Here is an 18,324-nt window from a genome sequence, read left to right on the forward strand (position 1 = left end):
ACTATACTGGGACACTGATAGGTTATATTATTATATAATAATAAATATATTATATTATATTTATTTTATTATTTTATTTATATATTAGTATTTCTCAAACACTACACTGCATCTTCTGTTTCTTTGCCTTTGAAATAGTCATTCCTCATATATTCAAAGCACATCCTCATTACATTTGCCTAATAGAGTCTCTTCTCTTCCTTTAAGATGTAGTTCAGAAACCATCAGATGTATGGAATCCCTTCTTAGTCCCCCAAATTCTGGTGCTCTCACACGAACCTGCATTTAACTATTTTTCATATATTTGTGTTTATTGCCTTTTATATATGTAGCATATATGTGTGTGCTTTGTAATATGCATGTTTGGTGTAGTTGTGGTCCATTCCATTAGAATATAAGCTCCTCATGAGTGAAATTGCTGGATTTTTATTACTGAATCCCCAGAACCAACACAGTGCTTGACATAGAGAAGATACAATAAATAATTGTTTGTAAACTGATTATTTTTCAAAATCATTCTGAGCTGCATTATTTTATATCCATGCCAGATATAGTGATTTGAACTAAAAGACCTTCAAGGATGTAGCATTACAATTTAGCAAAGTGCCATGATCATAGGAGAGAGTTCAATACAGCTTTGTTATTGTAATTAATATGATGATGGTGGTGGTGGTCGTGATGATGATTTACCACCTATTTATTCTTGGACATCTATCAAATATGGGGTGTACAGGAAAAATATGGTCTACTTAAGGCCTGAATTTGTCCCATATGAAATATTTAACTACAACATTTATTTAGCAATTCATTTCATTGGACACTTATTACAGCTATTACATGGAAATCACTGAGGTGACTTTTTTTTTCTAAAATGAAATATTCCTATGAAGATAAAGGATCTCAAATACTATTGAAAAACTACAACATATTCAAATATAAGTAAACAAACAAATGATGTGTATATGGATGGATCATGGTTCAAATATTTCTTTAAGCAGAACCTTGAAGGAAGCTAGTGATTTTAAGAGGCTGGTAACAGAGACAGGCAACGAAATGTCAACTTTTAAAATTGCTAAAAAGCCATTTCTCTAAATATGCAGTGTGTGATCTTAAGGAATATGTAATAAGACTAAAAAGGTATATTAGAGTTATATTATGAAGAGATTGAAATATCAAACATAAAAATTTGTGTTGTTCAATTGTTTCAGTCACATCTGACTCTTTGTGACCCCATGTGGGGGTTCCTAGGCAAATATACTAGAGAGGTTTGCCATTTGCTTCTTTGGCTCACTGTACAGATGAGGAAACTAAGGTAAATAGGGCTAAGTGATTTGCCCAGGGTCATGCAGCTAGTATGTGTCTGAGGTCATATTTGAACTCAGGTCTTCCTGAGTCCAGACCCAGCACTCTATTCACTGATTCACCAAGCTTGTACTTCATCCTAAAAGAAACAAGAAGCCACCAAAGTGTTTTTTCTTTTAACATGGTCAAACTGATTCAAATATACGACCTTGATATATTATTTAGAGTATAGATTGGACAAGAGGGAGTGTGGAAGCAGAAACACAAATTTGAAAGTTATTGTAAAAATTTAGATTAGAAATCATAAAGACCTGAACCAGGGGACGAGACTACACAACTGGGTAACCTCTTTGAAGAGACTGAATATGGAATCGATCATAAGATAAAACCTTGGTAAGAGGAAGAACCACCTCTGTCAAAAACGCAAACAAAGAGAAAAGGACATAAGTGATGAATAATCATTATGAAGTGGAGAACTGAGAGTAAAAAAACAAACAAACAAAAAAGAGGATGGTCACAAAAGATTGCTGCTGTTTTCTCTATAATAGAGGAGGTAAAGTCCTGAAAAGAAAGAAGGAGGAGGAGAGATAGAAAAGAATACATTTGAGACAGTCTCTTTGGTCACTGGAATAGTCAGTCTGGAAAAATTTAAAATGTAGCAGTGAGGGGCAGCTAGGTGGCGCAGTGGATAGAGCAATGGCCCTGGAGTCAGGAGTACCTGAGTTCAAATCCGGACTCAGACACTTAACACTTACTAGCTATGTGACCCTGGGCAAGTCACTTAACCCCAATTGCCTCACCAAAAAAAATAAATAAATAAAAAAATGTAGCAGTGAAACCCAGCTGAGATAAGATAATATTAATCTTTAGTGGCCCATATGGCTTCATGACTTTTTCCAGCACTGTTTATAAACATGTTAAATAAAAGGAGTGAGAAAGGAAGGATAATCCACAGTTGGGCTTTAGTAAAATGTGAGCATGTCCTGTGCTCCTTCTCTTTTGCCTCATAGCTCTCCTGGTTTTCTTTAATACCATCTAAAGCCCCATATTCTACAAGAAGCCTTTTCCAATCCTCCTCATAGCTAATAGCCTTCCTTTTATTGATTGTTTCCAATGTATTCTGTAGATAGTTTAATTCACCTTATCCTTCATTAGGCTATGAGGTCTGTGAGAGCAGGCACTGTTATGCCTTAAGTTTTGTCCCAAGCACTTAGCACAGTGCCAGGCACTTATTAAATGACAGAATGACCTATAAAATGAATAGGCAAGAGATTCAAAGGTAGAAGCTAATGCATAAAGTTGTTAATTCTAAGTTAAAGTCTACTAGAGAAGAAAAGTGAGGACAAAGTAGCAAAGGGACTGGGAGAATGGGAACGAGTAGGCCTGGAAGTACGTAAACAAAGAATGGGTTAATGGAGGTGATAAGAGACAGAAGGAATCAAGGTCATAATCAGGGAGAAAAATTAGAGAACTCATGATCTTGGAAGTAGTACAGCCATGGGTTTTCATGAATTCTAAGACAATACCATACCTGTATATACTGAGAAGAAATTGTCATGAGAGTTGAAGAGCTAGGAGACCTTGGAGACCAAGATGTTTGTAAGAATATCAAAATGTATATTGATGTGACCAAGCATGAGGGCAGAGTTTGGAATAAAGAGGAAGACAATAAGCCAGGTGCTGAACTCATTTTAAAGTGGTAGGGCAACTTATGGTGGTAAAAGACTGTAATAAGGAACTAGACTGATAATATAGGCAGATGGAGTTAGGAGGATAGCATTGGTAACTCATGGCAACAAAAGAATGGTCTGGAAGTAATTGTTTTGAAGGAAGCACTTTTCAAATTGTAAAGTACTCTATCAAAGCAAACTATATAATCACAAGAAAAAGGGTCAATCATTAACCATAATAACAAGTTAAATGTGATTTTATGTTGCTGAATCAAGCATAAGGGAGAATTAGATGGTCGAACTGTAAGTGAAAGGACCTGTGTGACTATACATATACTTATATATACATACATGTAGTTATGTATATGTACATATGCATAAATATTTCATTTATATGTATGTACATATGTATGTGTGTATGTAAAAGTTTGGATTTTGAACTACCAGCTTGGATTTCACTCTTAGCTAGTTTCAGGAAAGCAGAACATAACCAATTAGCCTTATAGTCTACAAAGTACGGTGACCACAGCACATGAAGCTCTGATGGCCCCTCCCTATAAGAACAGGAATGTTTTCCTACCTGCTCCTAAACATATGGATGCTGTGGGACAAAGCTCTTTGGTGATTCAGACTGATTCCCTGTCCCCTATTTCCCTTAGAGCAGAGACACCTCAGGGGCCTAATTACTGGGAGTCTGAGTTCTACCAATCTCATCCCTAATACGAATTTCCTTGGAAGGAGTAGATAGTATTCAAGCTTATTGTTTAAAAAAGTAGAAAACAAAATAATTTTTTCTTGTAATTATATAATATGGTGATTTGCCCAATACCATAATGCCCAGTAAAACTTTATACTACTTCATCAATGATTTTTTAAAATTATCTCTGATTATGCAACCAAGAAACAGCTTTAAAGAGCAACTGTTCAAGTTCTTCTAAAGTCCATCTGTGGAGTTGTGTTTGTACTAACTGTTTAAGGCACATAGTCTGAAGTTAGACAGGTAGTCCACACCCAGAACTGACTAACGTTTCTCCTTTCTTCCTTTTTCCCCTCACTAAAACTCCTCTTGCTCCTGTGGGAGACATTATGGGGGGGGTATTAGCAGTTTTAGAACATCTTTGAGGTCTAGAAGTAAAAGTGGGGAGGGGGGAGAGCAAACAGCAGGTATGTATCCAAGTATGAAATGCTGCTTGAAATGAGTTTCAAAGGAAACAAAGGATTCTAAGAGGTAGGAAACTGAGAAGGTAGTGAAACCCTGGCATGGAGAACAATTGAAAAAATACAGAGATGGCAAATGAAGTATCACGTAGAAGGAACAGCAACAGAACAGCCTTGGCTGGACCACAGAGTATATGAAGGGGAGCAATGTGTAATAACACTGGGAATGTCCAATGAAGCCAGGTTGTGAAGGGAACCAAATGCCAATGTAATTAAGGAAACTATCCAAGACATTCAGCCTTATCTTATTTTTTTTCTTTAAAAATAGAAAAAAGTTGTTTAAATTGAGATGAACAAAGATGTAGTATTTTTGACAGAATTGTAAATGCCTTACAAGTCAAATACTAGAAAACAAAAACAGATAAAATCTATATATAATCACCATCTATCAAAAATTTGCTACCAAGTCTACCGTACTGCATACATGACTTCAATGTGATGAAGTCTCAAGTCGTACCCCAGGCAGAACAGACCACAGAGTATAATCCTAGAGCATGAAATACTTGTCTTCAGGTGCTACTGAAGATATAGTATGATTTGTGCAATATAAAGTATAAAAAAATATTTCACCCCTTAGAATATCAGAAGAAATAGTACAAGGAAAATTTTGGGGGAAAAACTGCTGGGGCAGCTGGGTGGCACAGTGTATAAAGCACTGACCCTGGATTCAGAAGGTCCTGAGTTCAAATCCAGGATCAGACATTTGACACTTACTAGCTGTGTGACCTTTGGCAAGTCACTTAATGCTCATTGCCCCACAAAAAAAGAAAAAGAAAAAAAAACTGCTCCAAATCTGATATTTCTTAAAGCCACTGGAGAGTTACCAAGTTAGGGCACTGTTTATTGTATCAGTTCACTGAGAATTCCTTAGCAGAAAACATATAACTTTAAAAGTGTCTGCAAATATAATTAACCTCTATGCTTTAATTTTATCCTTCTTAATTCTTCAGGGATATTTGAGCCCTCATCCTTTAAAAAAAAGTTGAAAGATGGACATGGTAGTATATACCTAAAATATCCGCTACCAGGTAGACAGACTTGGTATATCTCTTGAGCTTGGGAGTTCTGACTGGCAGTGGCTAAGTTGACTGGCATCAATTTGGTGATTCCCCCCACTCACTTAGCCCCCAGATCAAAAGGTTATCAAGGTGAGATGGTAAAATTTCCTGAGGTAAATCAAGGCTTCACATGGTGATCAATAGGGGGATTGGCCCCTCACTACTAGGCTGAATGAGGTAGGAAATCTGGTCTTTAACAGAAATTAAAAATAAAATATAATAAAAATAAATAGAGTTGAAAGAGGATTGTTACATCTCACTCTTTAAGGAGGGCATATAGAAAATTTTGTCTAACAATACCCAGAACTTTGACTAAAAATCTAATATAAATTTTGAAAATTGTATTAATTTTGAAAAAAAAACTATTCTTGTATCTTTTTTTTTTGATGAGGCATTTGTGGTTAAGTGACTTGCCTAGGGTCACACAGCTAGTAAGTGTCAAGTGTCTAAGGCTGGATTTGAACTCAGGTCCTCCTGACTCCAAGGCTGGTGCTCTATTCACTGCACCAGCTAGCTGCCCCTACTCTGTATCTTTAAGGATAAGAAAAAGGATTGATTCTATGATTTTAATGATGTAGAGTATTCTCAGATGGATAAGCTTTTTCTAGCATGGTAGGTCAGCATCCTCTACACAAATGATGGTTTCAGAGAGTTTTTTAGAACACTGAGCATTCTGTTAAATGAGATTCAGGGTCATACAACCTGTATGAGTCAGAGAAAAGGCTTGAACTTGGGCCTTTCTGATTCTGAAGCCAGCTCTCTAATCTACTAAACTGTGCTGCCTTCTCTATTTATCTTTAAGCAAGGAAATTAGTCTGTTTATTCCTTGTTCAGCTGCCAACTTCATTAGCTCTACAGGCCAGCTGTGATTTACAAGACATGTGCATTTATTTCTTTCTTTGGCCTTTCTCATCATCAAACTCATATGCATATCTAATGAGAATTTCTCAAATAAAGCCCTCAAACACATGATTAAAATTCAAAAGTCCCTGACAGTGGTTTGTAACCTTAGCAAATAATTAATCCTTTAAGTTCCACTTTTTTGTGTATGCCCAAAGAAATTTATTACAGATCGTTTTGCCAGATTATTTGAAATCTATAGATGAAGGGCATCGTGTGTCCCACTACATTTCCTGATTCCATTCAAAGTGCATGTATTTTCATTGTAACACTCAATATAATTTTTATAAGTGTGAAAATAGACATATGGTTTACTAATAAATGTTTCTTATTATTCTTGGGCATATATCATAACCAAAAATCTATTTAATTAGAGTGTCATTCAGTATAGATAAATGCTTTTGGAGTAAGAGAATGCATAATAATTACTTTAAATATAGGACTTGTGGGGCAGCTAGGTGGCGCAGTGGATAGACCACTGGCCCTGGAGTCAGGAGGACCTAAGTTCAAATCTGGCCTCAGACACTTAACACTTGCTAGCTGTGTGACCCTGGGCAGGTCACTTAACCCCAATTGCCTCACCAAAAAAAAAAAAAAAAAAAAAAAAAAAAAGCTACATTCTCATTGTATCTGCCTTGAAGTTTGTATTTGTGAATCTGTCCATAGGAAGAAGCACCCTGATATATGATGCAAATTCAAATAAAAAACTTCAACAAATCTTTATTAAGCCCATCTTATGTGTAAGGGCACCTCTCCAGGTGTTGGGACGTACAAAGACAACCATTTTTCCTCAATCACTGAAGACATTTACAATTTTTATCTATCTACCAACGGATCCTGGATTCTTTGAGAAACAATTCACTGAGAAGTGATGGCTTCTTCTCCTCTGAAATTACCTGGAAGTTGGGGTTGGGATTCGGGTAAGGCAGCCATGCTGAGCGAGAGTTTTCCTGGTATTTGAAAGGTCCATTGAATGCCTGAGAGATGGCACTCAGATTGAACACACATACAGCAGAGGCAGCTATACTGTTCCTGTGGAAGACGTTTAGAAAAAAACAAAAACAATTAAAAGGCTACCAGGGAACCCACAGACATATTATCGTTTTTATTTTTTAATGTAAAAGTTAGTTTTATAGTCCCTTTAGAACACTGCCTATTTAAAATTCGTAGAAAAGCTAAAAAAAAACAATTAATGGTAATTTTCAGTAATTTCTTTGTGGGGGAACAAAGACTTTGACATACAACAGAGGTTTCTTGACAATTAACTCCCTTACTTTTAATTCTGCCAGAATGACTGGATTAATTCGTGAGATAGTCATGATTTGCTGACAAAGAGATTTGAAGAAGTACATCTTCTGGTTTTCAAACTCCCTAAGACTAAAGCCTTTGCTCTGGTTTGTACATGAGGATCTAAGCTGCCTCTCCCCCTGCTCTCTTGTGCGCCCCTTCACTGTTTACTTCTCCTGTCAGCCCTCTCTAAAACAATCAGTTAAAATCAGTTTGGGCGGGGGAGAAGGGGGAAGGCCCATCATAGGCTATAAAAAAGCAAGGGAGAAAGTTTAATCCAACATTGACACAAACATATTAAGCCACTAAATGCACCTTTGAAATAGAAGGATCAACAAAAGACTGTTCATGGAAGCTGAAAGAAGTCTAAGATACACCTTTAAACGAAGCATTATGGTAGCAATGCCCATCTTGCTAAATGAAAATTCATTTGGAAATTGGTTTGAAGTGAAAACTTAAAAAGATAGTGTTAATTCTTAAAATGACTTCATATCAATATTTACAACAGAAAATCTAACTCATAAGAACATCTTCTCCCTTTGGCAAGGAACTAGTTTTCACCAGTTCAGCACAATTATATCCATTTACTATCAACCAACTCCCTTAACATCAAAGGAGAAATCACAGATGTTTTGCTGTTAGCAACTGACACTAAGGGTCAATTATTAAATGCAGTGCAAGCAATAGGATTTTCATTGGGGTTTTCATAGCTACACATTACTGTTTATTGTCACCCAAGTTTTATGGTTTCATAAGCCATAAAGTTCACAGCTTTGCTATTCCTTCTGCACATGCTGTTTTCATTTTCTGTATATTGGGACACACTGCCCATACAATACTAAAAAAAAGGCCAGTTGCTTTCTGAATCTGAATACCTGGATGTCTAGATGTATAACATCAAATGCACATAGTCAAACCAAATTAATAAACCTTTCCCTCTGAATCCTGTTTTTCCTTAAAATGTCTTCATTTCTGTCCATGACTCCAAAATATCTTACATTCATAAACCTACCTCCTCCTAGTTACAATCTTGAACTCCTTCCTTGGAGCCAACCTGGGCTCTTATATTTGAGCATTTGCCTTTTCTTGGCCAGATCTAGGCCTCCAACCTTATCCAAACCATGTTGCCTACTTTCTGGCCATCTTTATCAGCACCTTCCTATCAGAAATTTGGCTTCCACCCCTGCAACACTCTCAGCTGGAATAATTGAGCTTTTGTCTTTTCTTTTCTTTTTTTTTTTTGGCAAGGCAATTGGGGTTAAGTGACTTGCCCAGAGTCACACAGCTAGTAAGTGTCAAGTGTCTGAAGCGGGATTTGAACTCAGGTATTCCTGAATCCAGGGCCGGGGCTCTATCCACTGCGCCACCTAGCTGCCACTTTTGTCTTTTATTGACTGAATGCAGACCTCTTTCTCACTGCTGAGCCATCCGAACCCATGCTTCCACATTCGCACCCCCTTCCCCACACACACTCATTCCAGATCCCTCTTTATGTATTTTTCCTCCATCAAAATGTAAGGTCTTTGAGGTCATGGATTCGCTTGGTTGTTTTTATTTTCTGTTTGTCTAACAGGTGTTAAAACTATTGATCTTGGACATATAATGCTTATTTTGTTTCTCTTACTCCTATCTAATGTTATGAAGATCTCTTGATTTCACCTCTGCAATATCTCGCATACCTGTCCCATTCTATGTATCCCCTCTGTTATCCTCCTTAAAAACCACTTAAATTGGTCTGTTTCAATAGCCCCTGACTGGGGCTTTCTGCTTCTATTCTTTCTCCTATGTAATTTAGCCTTCATGACAGTCATTATAATCCTTTCTCTGCATAGATCTGGCCATGGCATTTTCTATGCTCAAAAATTTCCAGGATTTCTTTCTTACCTAGAAAGTAAAATTCAAATTTCTTTTTTCCAGCATTCAAGGTTTTACATAATCTGGTGCCATTTTACCTTTCCAGCTTGCTCTCTCATAGTATTATTACCCTTTATACACTCCATGCACCTGCCAATCAGGATTATCCTCTATGCCCCCAAAATATACCATGGTTTTTCTGGCCTCCATGCATTCATTTGCTCAAATTGTTTTCTGTGCTTGAAATATCAGTCCCTCCTCTTTACCTAATACCCCACCTTTAAAGCCCATCTCAAATGCAACATTCTAAATGATGCCTTTGCTGATCCCCAAATTCAATGAAAGCCTTCACTCTTAGTTCCCATTTAGCATTTTGTCAACTTAGTAATGCAATCAACATATATTATCTCTTGTAGCAATATGTCTTTGTGTCATTACTACACTGGAAAGAAAACTCTTAGACAGTAGGGATGATGCTTTATATCTTGCCACTGCTTAGCACTGCTGCAATATACATAGTAGGCATTTAAAAATATTTAATGAGTAAAATCAGTGATGGAAAGCTGACCTCTAAGCCCACTTTATAGTCTATGACTTGATTAATGTGAAGACATTTAAAAGAAAATCTCTTCAAGGATATGGGAGAATCACTCTTCCTCTCTTATATTAATAACCAATTGTTGAATTAAAACTAAGGATTTCCCCCTTTTCTACTTTCTCATTCAGAAATCAGATGTTATAGATTATTCAGATAGCCTTTTAAATGCAGGGCTGATAATGAGAAGGAAAACTCAGATCTGTTCAAAAATTAAATAAATTTTAGTTTAGGTAAATTGATGGATTCTGGCCCATTATGTTTTACTGACAGGTCTGGGAAAATGTGAATTCTCACTTTTGTTGAGATTTCTTAAGGCTGGGGGTGATTGGGAAGTAAATGACATGATCAAAGTCTTGTCCCCCACCCCCTCATTAAAATAGGGCTACTTTTTATTATAATATTCATTCTCTCTTTCTTATTTCTTGTTAACCAATCAGAGTTGATTGCCACCCTCAGGAACACCCACTCTTCCAAAGGCATATAGGTGTTGAGTGGGTTCCATAAGGGGTCTTTGGCATTTGAGAGTCTTACAGACTCCTTTTCTCTTTTGCTAGCATGATTAAGAAAATGATTAATTACCCAGAAACTGGTCTCTCGAATTTTTTATACATCACAGATGACATAACAGCCTCCCTCAGCACAGAGACTTATTTGTATTTATATACTTCTGAATATTTATTATAAAAAACCAGTCACTTATCATTTTGTTTCCATCATATCCTGTATAAAGCAGGCAGCTAGATGGGACCATAGTGCATAGTATGCTGGGCCTGGAGTCAGGAAGACCCTCCCTGAGTTCAAATCTGACCTCAGACACTTACTAGTTGTGTGACCCTGGGCAAGTCACTTAACTCTGCTTACCTCAGTTTCCTCAACTGTATAATGAGCTGGAGAAGGAAAGGGCAACCCATTCCTGTATCTTTGCCTCCAAATGGGGTCACAAAGAGTTGGACATGACAGAAATAAGTGAATAGCAATAGAATCCTGTTTAATGTATAGGGGGTCTTTGGCCATATACAGAAGTTGGTTTAATTTGTCCCTGCTATTGGTTTTGAAGTCAGAGGATCTACATTCACATCCTACTTCTAATATATGTGTGACTTTTGGCTAGTATAAGGACTTCAGATTAGGTGACTTCTAAGATTCCATCTATTTTGTCAGAGAAGAGGAAAAGGACATAGAATTCTTTGTTTTTGTTTTTTGTTTTTTGTTTGTTTTTTAATGACAGTAAGGTGGCACAGCAGATAGAGTGCTGGATTTAAATAGGGAAGACCTGAATTCCAGTCCTGAATTGAAGACTTATAAACTGTGTCAAAAGTCAATTAATCTTTTAGCCCCAGTTTTTTCTTTTGTAAAATGGGGGTAATAATAGCACCAATTTGAAGGATTATTGTGAGAATAAATAAAATATTTATAATGGGCTATGTAAATGCTACCTCTTAAGAGAATTGTAAATTTGTTAGGCAAGCTTTGGTTAAGTGGGAGAAAAGGTCTTCAGGAAACATAATATATATGCAGGTGGGTGGGATCATGCAGATTAAGGCAGAAATAGGAAGGAAACAATGTTTATTAACTTTTTTCCTTTGTCCCTTTTTCCATATTTTCTTTCAATATTTTATCACTACTCTAACCACTTTGGATTGGGGCGGGGGGCTCTTCTTTTTATCCTGACTTTGACTCTGGATAAACTAATATTTTTTGGAAAGAAAAGTAGAGAAGAGTATAGTACAAAAATGGAGTACTGAGTTTTTCCCAATATTGAATAAGGTTTTATATTCCTTGTTTCTAATTTTAAAAAGAATATAATAAGATAATTTTAAAAATATTTTTTCCTCGGCCTCCTCTTGCTCACACTTAAACTTACAGAACAACTAAATTTACTTGATTTGTACTGGACTGTGTCCCTAAACAGAATTTAGAAACATGCAATCAAGAAATTACAGGCACTGGCCCTGGATTCAGGAGGCCCTGAGTTCAAATATGACCTCAGACACCGGACACTTACTAGCTTTGTGACTCTAGGCAAGTCACTTAACCCTCATTGCCCTATTCCCCCAAAAAATTACAGAGAAAGAAATGACAGTAGGGCTCATCACATTCAACTTCCTCATTTTACAAGAGAAATATTTTCTATTTGGTTGGTGACCATTAGTAATTTTTAAAAGTCTACTCCCAAACACAAAAAAATATAAATGTTTCCTGGTTTGCTGAGTTGATTCTCACTTTGGAAAAGATCAACATTCTTAGCTACTTAATTCGAATAAAAGTGGAAAACAGAGGTATGACTAATTCAGATTAATACAACAGAAATTTATACACTACCTGTTCTCCACTAGTATTTCTCATCTATCAAAGAAATGAAAGAAAATATCCTAGTAATTTTCCAGAAATTTTTTAAATCTATAAAATGCCCCATAGAAATGCCAAAAATTCTAATTATGCACTATAAAAAAATTAAGTGACTTGCCCAGGGTCACACAACTAGTAAGTGTCTGAGGTCAGATTTGAACTCAGGGAGGGTCTTCCTGACTCCAGACCCAGCATACTATGCACTATGGTCCCATCTAGCTGCCTGCTTTTACAGGATATGATGGAAACAAAATGATAAGTGACTGGTTTTTTATAATAAATATTCAGAAGCATATAAATACAAATAAGTCTCTGTGCTGAGGGAAGCTGTTAGTTGATCCTGTCTGTGCATACTCTAATCTATCCTAATTGAATATGAGCCTTTTAAGGGCAGGGGCTGCTTTTTCACTTTAACTTTTGTATCCCCAGTCCTGAGCAGAGTGCTTTACATATAGTAGGTGCCTATTTGTTAAATCATACTCAATTCATCTACTTTTTCCTTCTCGTGGGCAAAGAGGTAGACATGGTTACTGCCCTGAGAACAACAAGCAAATATAATCCATTGTTTTTATTTTTGTTGTTGCTATGTGAGATGTGAATTTCTTAGCTCCTCTTCTAGAAATAATGGATAACTGGTGATGCTTTTCCAGTGAATGGAAGGTAATATAACCATGTAGTAATAGCAGAACCTTCTGTCTCCCGAAAGGACTAGGAAAGGATGTGCCTGGGGATTAACTGTGCCTCTTTGGACTCTTTCCTGTTCAAGCAGATGTGTGATGATTCTTTGGCCTACCAGCAATTCTCACCTGGCTAAAACCTAGATAATTTATATCTATAGAATCTCCTGGGTGTACCAACTTAATAATCTTTGTCATTGGGATGTCCTATTCTTGTTAAAAGCACTAGCAGGTTCTTTGCAATCCCTACTTCCTTTTCTAGACAATCATCAAAGATCCTTTCACTGTTCTCTTATTTTTTATTGTGATTTATTTAGTAAATTTAAACTTAAAATATAGTTTTAAATAAAGTTTGCATTTGTCTATAAAAAAAGGAAAAAATGTATTCTGGGACTTTGCCAGCAATCAAAGTTGAGTGCATTGGCTAATAATGTATAGGCTCTCTGCTCCTCACTTTTTCAAGTGTCAGAACAACATTTTGCCTCCTTCAGTCCCACAGAGCCAAGTTATACCCTCCATAGAGTTTCAAATATCACGAACAATCAGCAATGTCCCTCCTCCTCTTTCAGTTCATTTGGATGAATTGAATCTGGACCTAGCAGACAGACCTCATCAAAGACATCTGGATGTTCTCTATCTCTATATTCATCTTAAACATTTTTAGTGTTAAATAAAATTACTACTTTTTTTTTTTTGCTGGGCAATGAGGGTTAAATGACTTGCTCAAGGTCACATAGCTAGTAAGTATCAAGTGTCTGAAGCTAGATTTGAACTCAGTTCCTTCTGAATCCAGGGCCAGTGCTTTATCCACCGTGTCGCCTAGCTGCCCTCACATTTCTTACTTTTTATGAAATTCTGTAAAATGATGTATGGTTTAGTAGATAGTGCTAGACTTGAGGTCCTGACAACCAGGACTCAAATCCCATTTTATGTGCTTCCCAGCTGTGTGATCCTGGGCAAGTCACTTATGTTTTGAAGGCCCCTGTTGTCTTATCTGTAAAAGGAGGGGAAGGTGAAAGCCTTGGAGGGTCCTCCTTAGCCCTAAACTGACTTTATTATGAACTTTTGTAAATGGCAAAATGGAAAAATAATTGTGAATGACAAAATTTCTTTTTGAAATGTTAAAAGGATAGTAATTTCAAAAAAAATAACATTTCTCTAGATGAGTCTTCAGCAGGTATTTATTGGCCTGAATTCATTTCTTTGCCTTCTTGTCTACATCCTACTCTCTCTCAAATGTGAGAAGTCCTTATCCCAGTTTTATCTTTTGCCAAAATGAGTTTTAAAGGATTTATACAACAGCTTAATTTAGATGAGATGAAATTCAGCAAATAGCATTGTGTATGAGACTAGAAATTCCTTTGATAAGTAGCTACAATGAAAATGTATGACTTTTGGAATTGTATTTTCTCACACAACATGAACAACTGGTGGTTAACTGCCTTGCCCAAAATTGAAATGGTAGTAAATGTCAGGTAGTAAATGTCAGAAGGGGAATTTGAATCCAGGTTTTCTGACTCCATAGACAATGCTCCATCCACTGTAATGCACAGTATTTTGCTATGTGACTCTGGGCAAGTTACTTAAAATCTCTCAACCTCAGTTTCCTTATCTGTTAAATGGGAATAACAATAATAGAACCTACTTTATATGACTTGTGAGAGTCAAATATATCTAAAGTGCTTTGTCAACCTTAAAGAGCCATAGAGACATTATCTATTATTGACTTAAGATAATAGTGTTCAAGTGATCAAAACTAAAGAAAGTTTTAGGAAGGGGCAGCTTGTCATAGTAATCATTACCCAGAGTCAGTTAGGGTTCTGATAATTTATTTCAGAAATCAGTATTAGACCTTTGTTTTCCAATCTATAATGTAATAAAGTTGAACCATAAGATGTCAATAGAAAAAAAAAAGTATTCTAAATAGTAACCCACCTACTAAGTCTTTCTTTTCAAATCACCAGCAGTTTTAGGAATTTTACAGAAAGTTGTATGAGCTTCCTAAATTACTATTTGGATTCCTCAGGAAATTATCATAGCAATTATGAATGAAGTATAATTTTAGGGACCAATGATAACCAGCATAAGAGAGCAACTAGATGAGTAATGAGGAAAATTGTATTTTGCCCAGTCCAACATTCAGCATTCGAAAGGTAGGAAGAATTCTCTAGGAGGAATAAATAGCCTTGCTAATTCATGGAGAAAGTCTTTTAATTACAACTGGCATTTCAGAGCTGAGTGCCCAAGGCAGCCATCTTCCTGAAAATTGGTGTCACATTTAGCCCTAGAATACTTAGAATCAGTGCAAGGTCATGATTGCCCAAGAGCACCCATAATTAAAGGAAATGGATGATTTTCCAGAGTTACTTTCAAAGGTATTTTCAGGGTCATACTTACCAAATTACATGTCCTTCATTATTCCTGTAAGCATTGTTGGTTGTCTCTGTGTGATAACTATGCAACCACAGGCTCTGATCAGAAGTCCTGTGCACTAAATGAATCTGCTGCGCTATTTTTAACAAATCTCAGAAACATATTTGCAAAATTTGAGAATTCTGCCTAGGAGATGACATTAAGGGGATGATCTATGCCAGCCAATAGTTCCTGTTACTTCTATTCTTTTAGGGTATGTGACTGAATCTACCTTTCAAAAGAAGGAAGGTTCTTGAAAGACTACAGTAAGAGAGCAATAAGGGCTAAAGAAGACAGAGCTCATTTTGACTGAGTAAAACTTCTAGAAAGGAAATGGAGTGAAGAGGAGAATTATATGGTAACAAAAATATTGTAAAAAAAATAACTTTGAATGAACCCTCATCAATGTGATAATCAGCCATGATTCCAGAGGATGGATGGTGAAGCATGATCAGTCTCCTAACATAGAAGTGATAGAGTCAGAATGTCAAGTGAGACATTTCTGAACACAGTCAAAGAGAAAATTTGTTTTCCTTAAATATGCATATTTGTTATAAGGATTTTTGTTTGTTTTACAATGGAAATCAGTAAAAGGGAGAAAAAAATAGATGTTAATTAATTGAAAAGTAGAACTTTTTAAAATTGAAAGTTACATACACATTAGTGGTAAATATCCCATAGATTAAATCCAGTTCAGGAAGGAAAAAAGTGCTCTGCAGTTCATTGTAGTAAAAAGGTACTTCCCCAGGACGGGAACAGTTCAGGCGAGCCTTCATGAACGTGGTCCATGTATCCTCTAGCAAAAATCGGCCTCCAATGTCATTCTTACAAACTCGGGCAGCCCTGGAGAAAACAGTTTTGCCACAATCATGCTCCACAGCATTTTCCCGGAAGAAGAAATAGGTGAAGTTTCCAATATCATAAGATGATACGAAATTTGGTTCTAAAACCAAAAGAAAAAGAAAAGAAAAGAAAAGTTGGTTATTGACATTTGCTATTTTTTCTTTTTTTAATTAGACTTGAAATCTCATTGGTGGAAGGAGTCCCTAGTGAGAAATTTCATCTACCAATACAGAATACCTTGTTCTCTGTAATTTATTATCTTAAGAGTTTTGCTTGCAGCACCACTAGTTATTTGTCCAACTTCATATCAAGTAACAACAATAACTACCATTTACACAACTAATTAAGATTTTCAAAGCACTTCACATGTGTTATCTCATCTGTACTTCACCACAATCCTGTGGGATGGGTGATATTATTATTGCACTTCTACAGATTAAGAAATTAAAGCTAAGAAAGGTTAAATGATTTGACCAGTGTCACACAGGAAATTTGGGGCTTATTTGAGCTCAAGTTTTCCTGATTGCAAATCCAGCACTCTATCCTATATACACCTAGCTCTCTACAGTATGGATCAAAGGTGTACATTAAAGTCAGGTCTTCTGGATTTGAGGCCAGTCCTCTACCCACTATCCCATATCTTTCCTCTGCTTTGTTTCACTCAATTAATATTCTTCCACTGAAATGGGGGAAATATTTTTTTCCTTAAGTAACAGTCCTTTTTCACATGTTAAAATTGATCAAATGCCAAGACCACTTTATGGAGACAAGTATTTGAATGCAACAATTCCCTTACATTGTGAATAGCATGAAAGAGGCATGCTATGATGAAGCCGCTAAGCACAAGTTTTAAATTACAGAAAATCATAGGAATGATTCCTCTGCTTGAGCACACTACAATAAATCTAGCACAAGTAAAGCTTGCATTAATATTCTAAAGAAAACATAAAAAGCCGAACAACAACAGAAAAGATTTACCATACATTTTAGAAAAATACATGTTACTTGCATTTCAAATCCTCATACAAGTACTACAGTTATCACTTGAATGAGTCATAAAATGAAAGAATGAAATATATTTGTATTCCTAATAAATCTAAAAAAAGGAAAGGGAAAACATTGCTGATAATGCTTGCATATATTTCATGAATCAAGGAGAATTTAAAGTCAGTCAACAAGCTTTTATTAAGCACCTACTATGTGCTAGGCACTGTGCTAAGTGCTGGAGATATAAAAATAAAGTTTTTATTTAGAGACACATGTGCATACTTGGAAAATTGGGTGCTATCATTTAGAACTTGATTTTTATCTTGTTTGAGACCTGAAAATGAAATCCAAACTTTTCTGAGTGTTCTGAAACATTTAGAATTTTAGAAAACATATTATCATTTCTATAGCTATATACATACATTAGAGTAAATGAGCATATTATACAGCATATGCTTGTGGGTTTTCTATTATGTACTATAGTATATGTGTATATATATGTACATAATTTATGTATACATATACATTCATACAAACAAATACATGAAAGCCAAAATGATTTTGGTACTTACAGTATTTGCTTATATTATACTGTTAAGTTATTTTACGATAACACATTTTATCATTGCTTGTTAATGTTTGCCAGAAGACATATTTTAATTGTTCTCCAATCTTTACTTTGCCCACTCAACCCAAGAGCAGCCTTCCTGATAGTTCATGACCAATTACAGGTTCGGTTGAAGTGCACCAGCAAACACCTAATTGCCCCTGAAAATATGTCCTTGTGGATAAATTTGTTGTCTGTACCTTTTCATTAACTTTGAGTGCCAAGATGTAGGCATAATTATCTTTAATTGTCCCTATAAAATTCAGAGGCTTGCTTTATTGGATGGAAAGCCCCTCGAAATAAACAGAAAAATAAGAATCTGTGGTCCTTGTTAGATTGGTTTTTGATAAACACTTGAGCATAACCTGAAGGCAGGAACAGAGTTTCTATCAGAGATAAATGCAAAACAGCTTTATCTCCCTAAAAGAAAGCTTTATTAAGATGAAATTCCAGACCATGAGATCCCCTTAACTGTCTCAAATAAACACTATTCCAAAATACCCTGGAGGTTGCTTATTACATTTCTAGGGCATTAATGAAGGTCAAGACTATTTCATTCAAA

The 18,324-nt window shown here is 36.0% G+C and overlaps 1 protein-coding gene across 3 annotated transcripts in view; it reads right to left on the minus strand.

Moving 5' to 3' along the window:
* The window catches only part of SEMA5A (semaphorin 5A), a 664,838-nt gene that overhangs the window by 234,410 nt on the left and 412,104 nt on the right, over positions 1-18,324 (minus strand). For all 3 annotated transcript variants that reach the window (XM_043978814.1, XM_043978812.1, XM_043978813.1), the window contains 2 exons: positions 15,983-16,268; positions 7,045-7,180 (listed from right to left, as the gene is read on the minus strand). In XM_043978814.1, coding sequence (XP_043834749.1) covers positions 7,045-7,180; positions 15,983-16,268 — 422 coding nt within the window. The remainder of the gene's footprint in view (positions 1-7,044; positions 7,181-15,982; positions 16,269-18,324) is intronic.

Source organism: Dromiciops gliroides, chromosome 1 (genome assembly GCF_019393635.1).
Source record: "Dromiciops gliroides isolate mDroGli1 chromosome 1, mDroGli1.pri, whole genome shotgun sequence".
Lineage (NCBI taxonomy): Eukaryota > Metazoa > Chordata > Mammalia > Microbiotheria > Microbiotheriidae > Dromiciops > Dromiciops gliroides.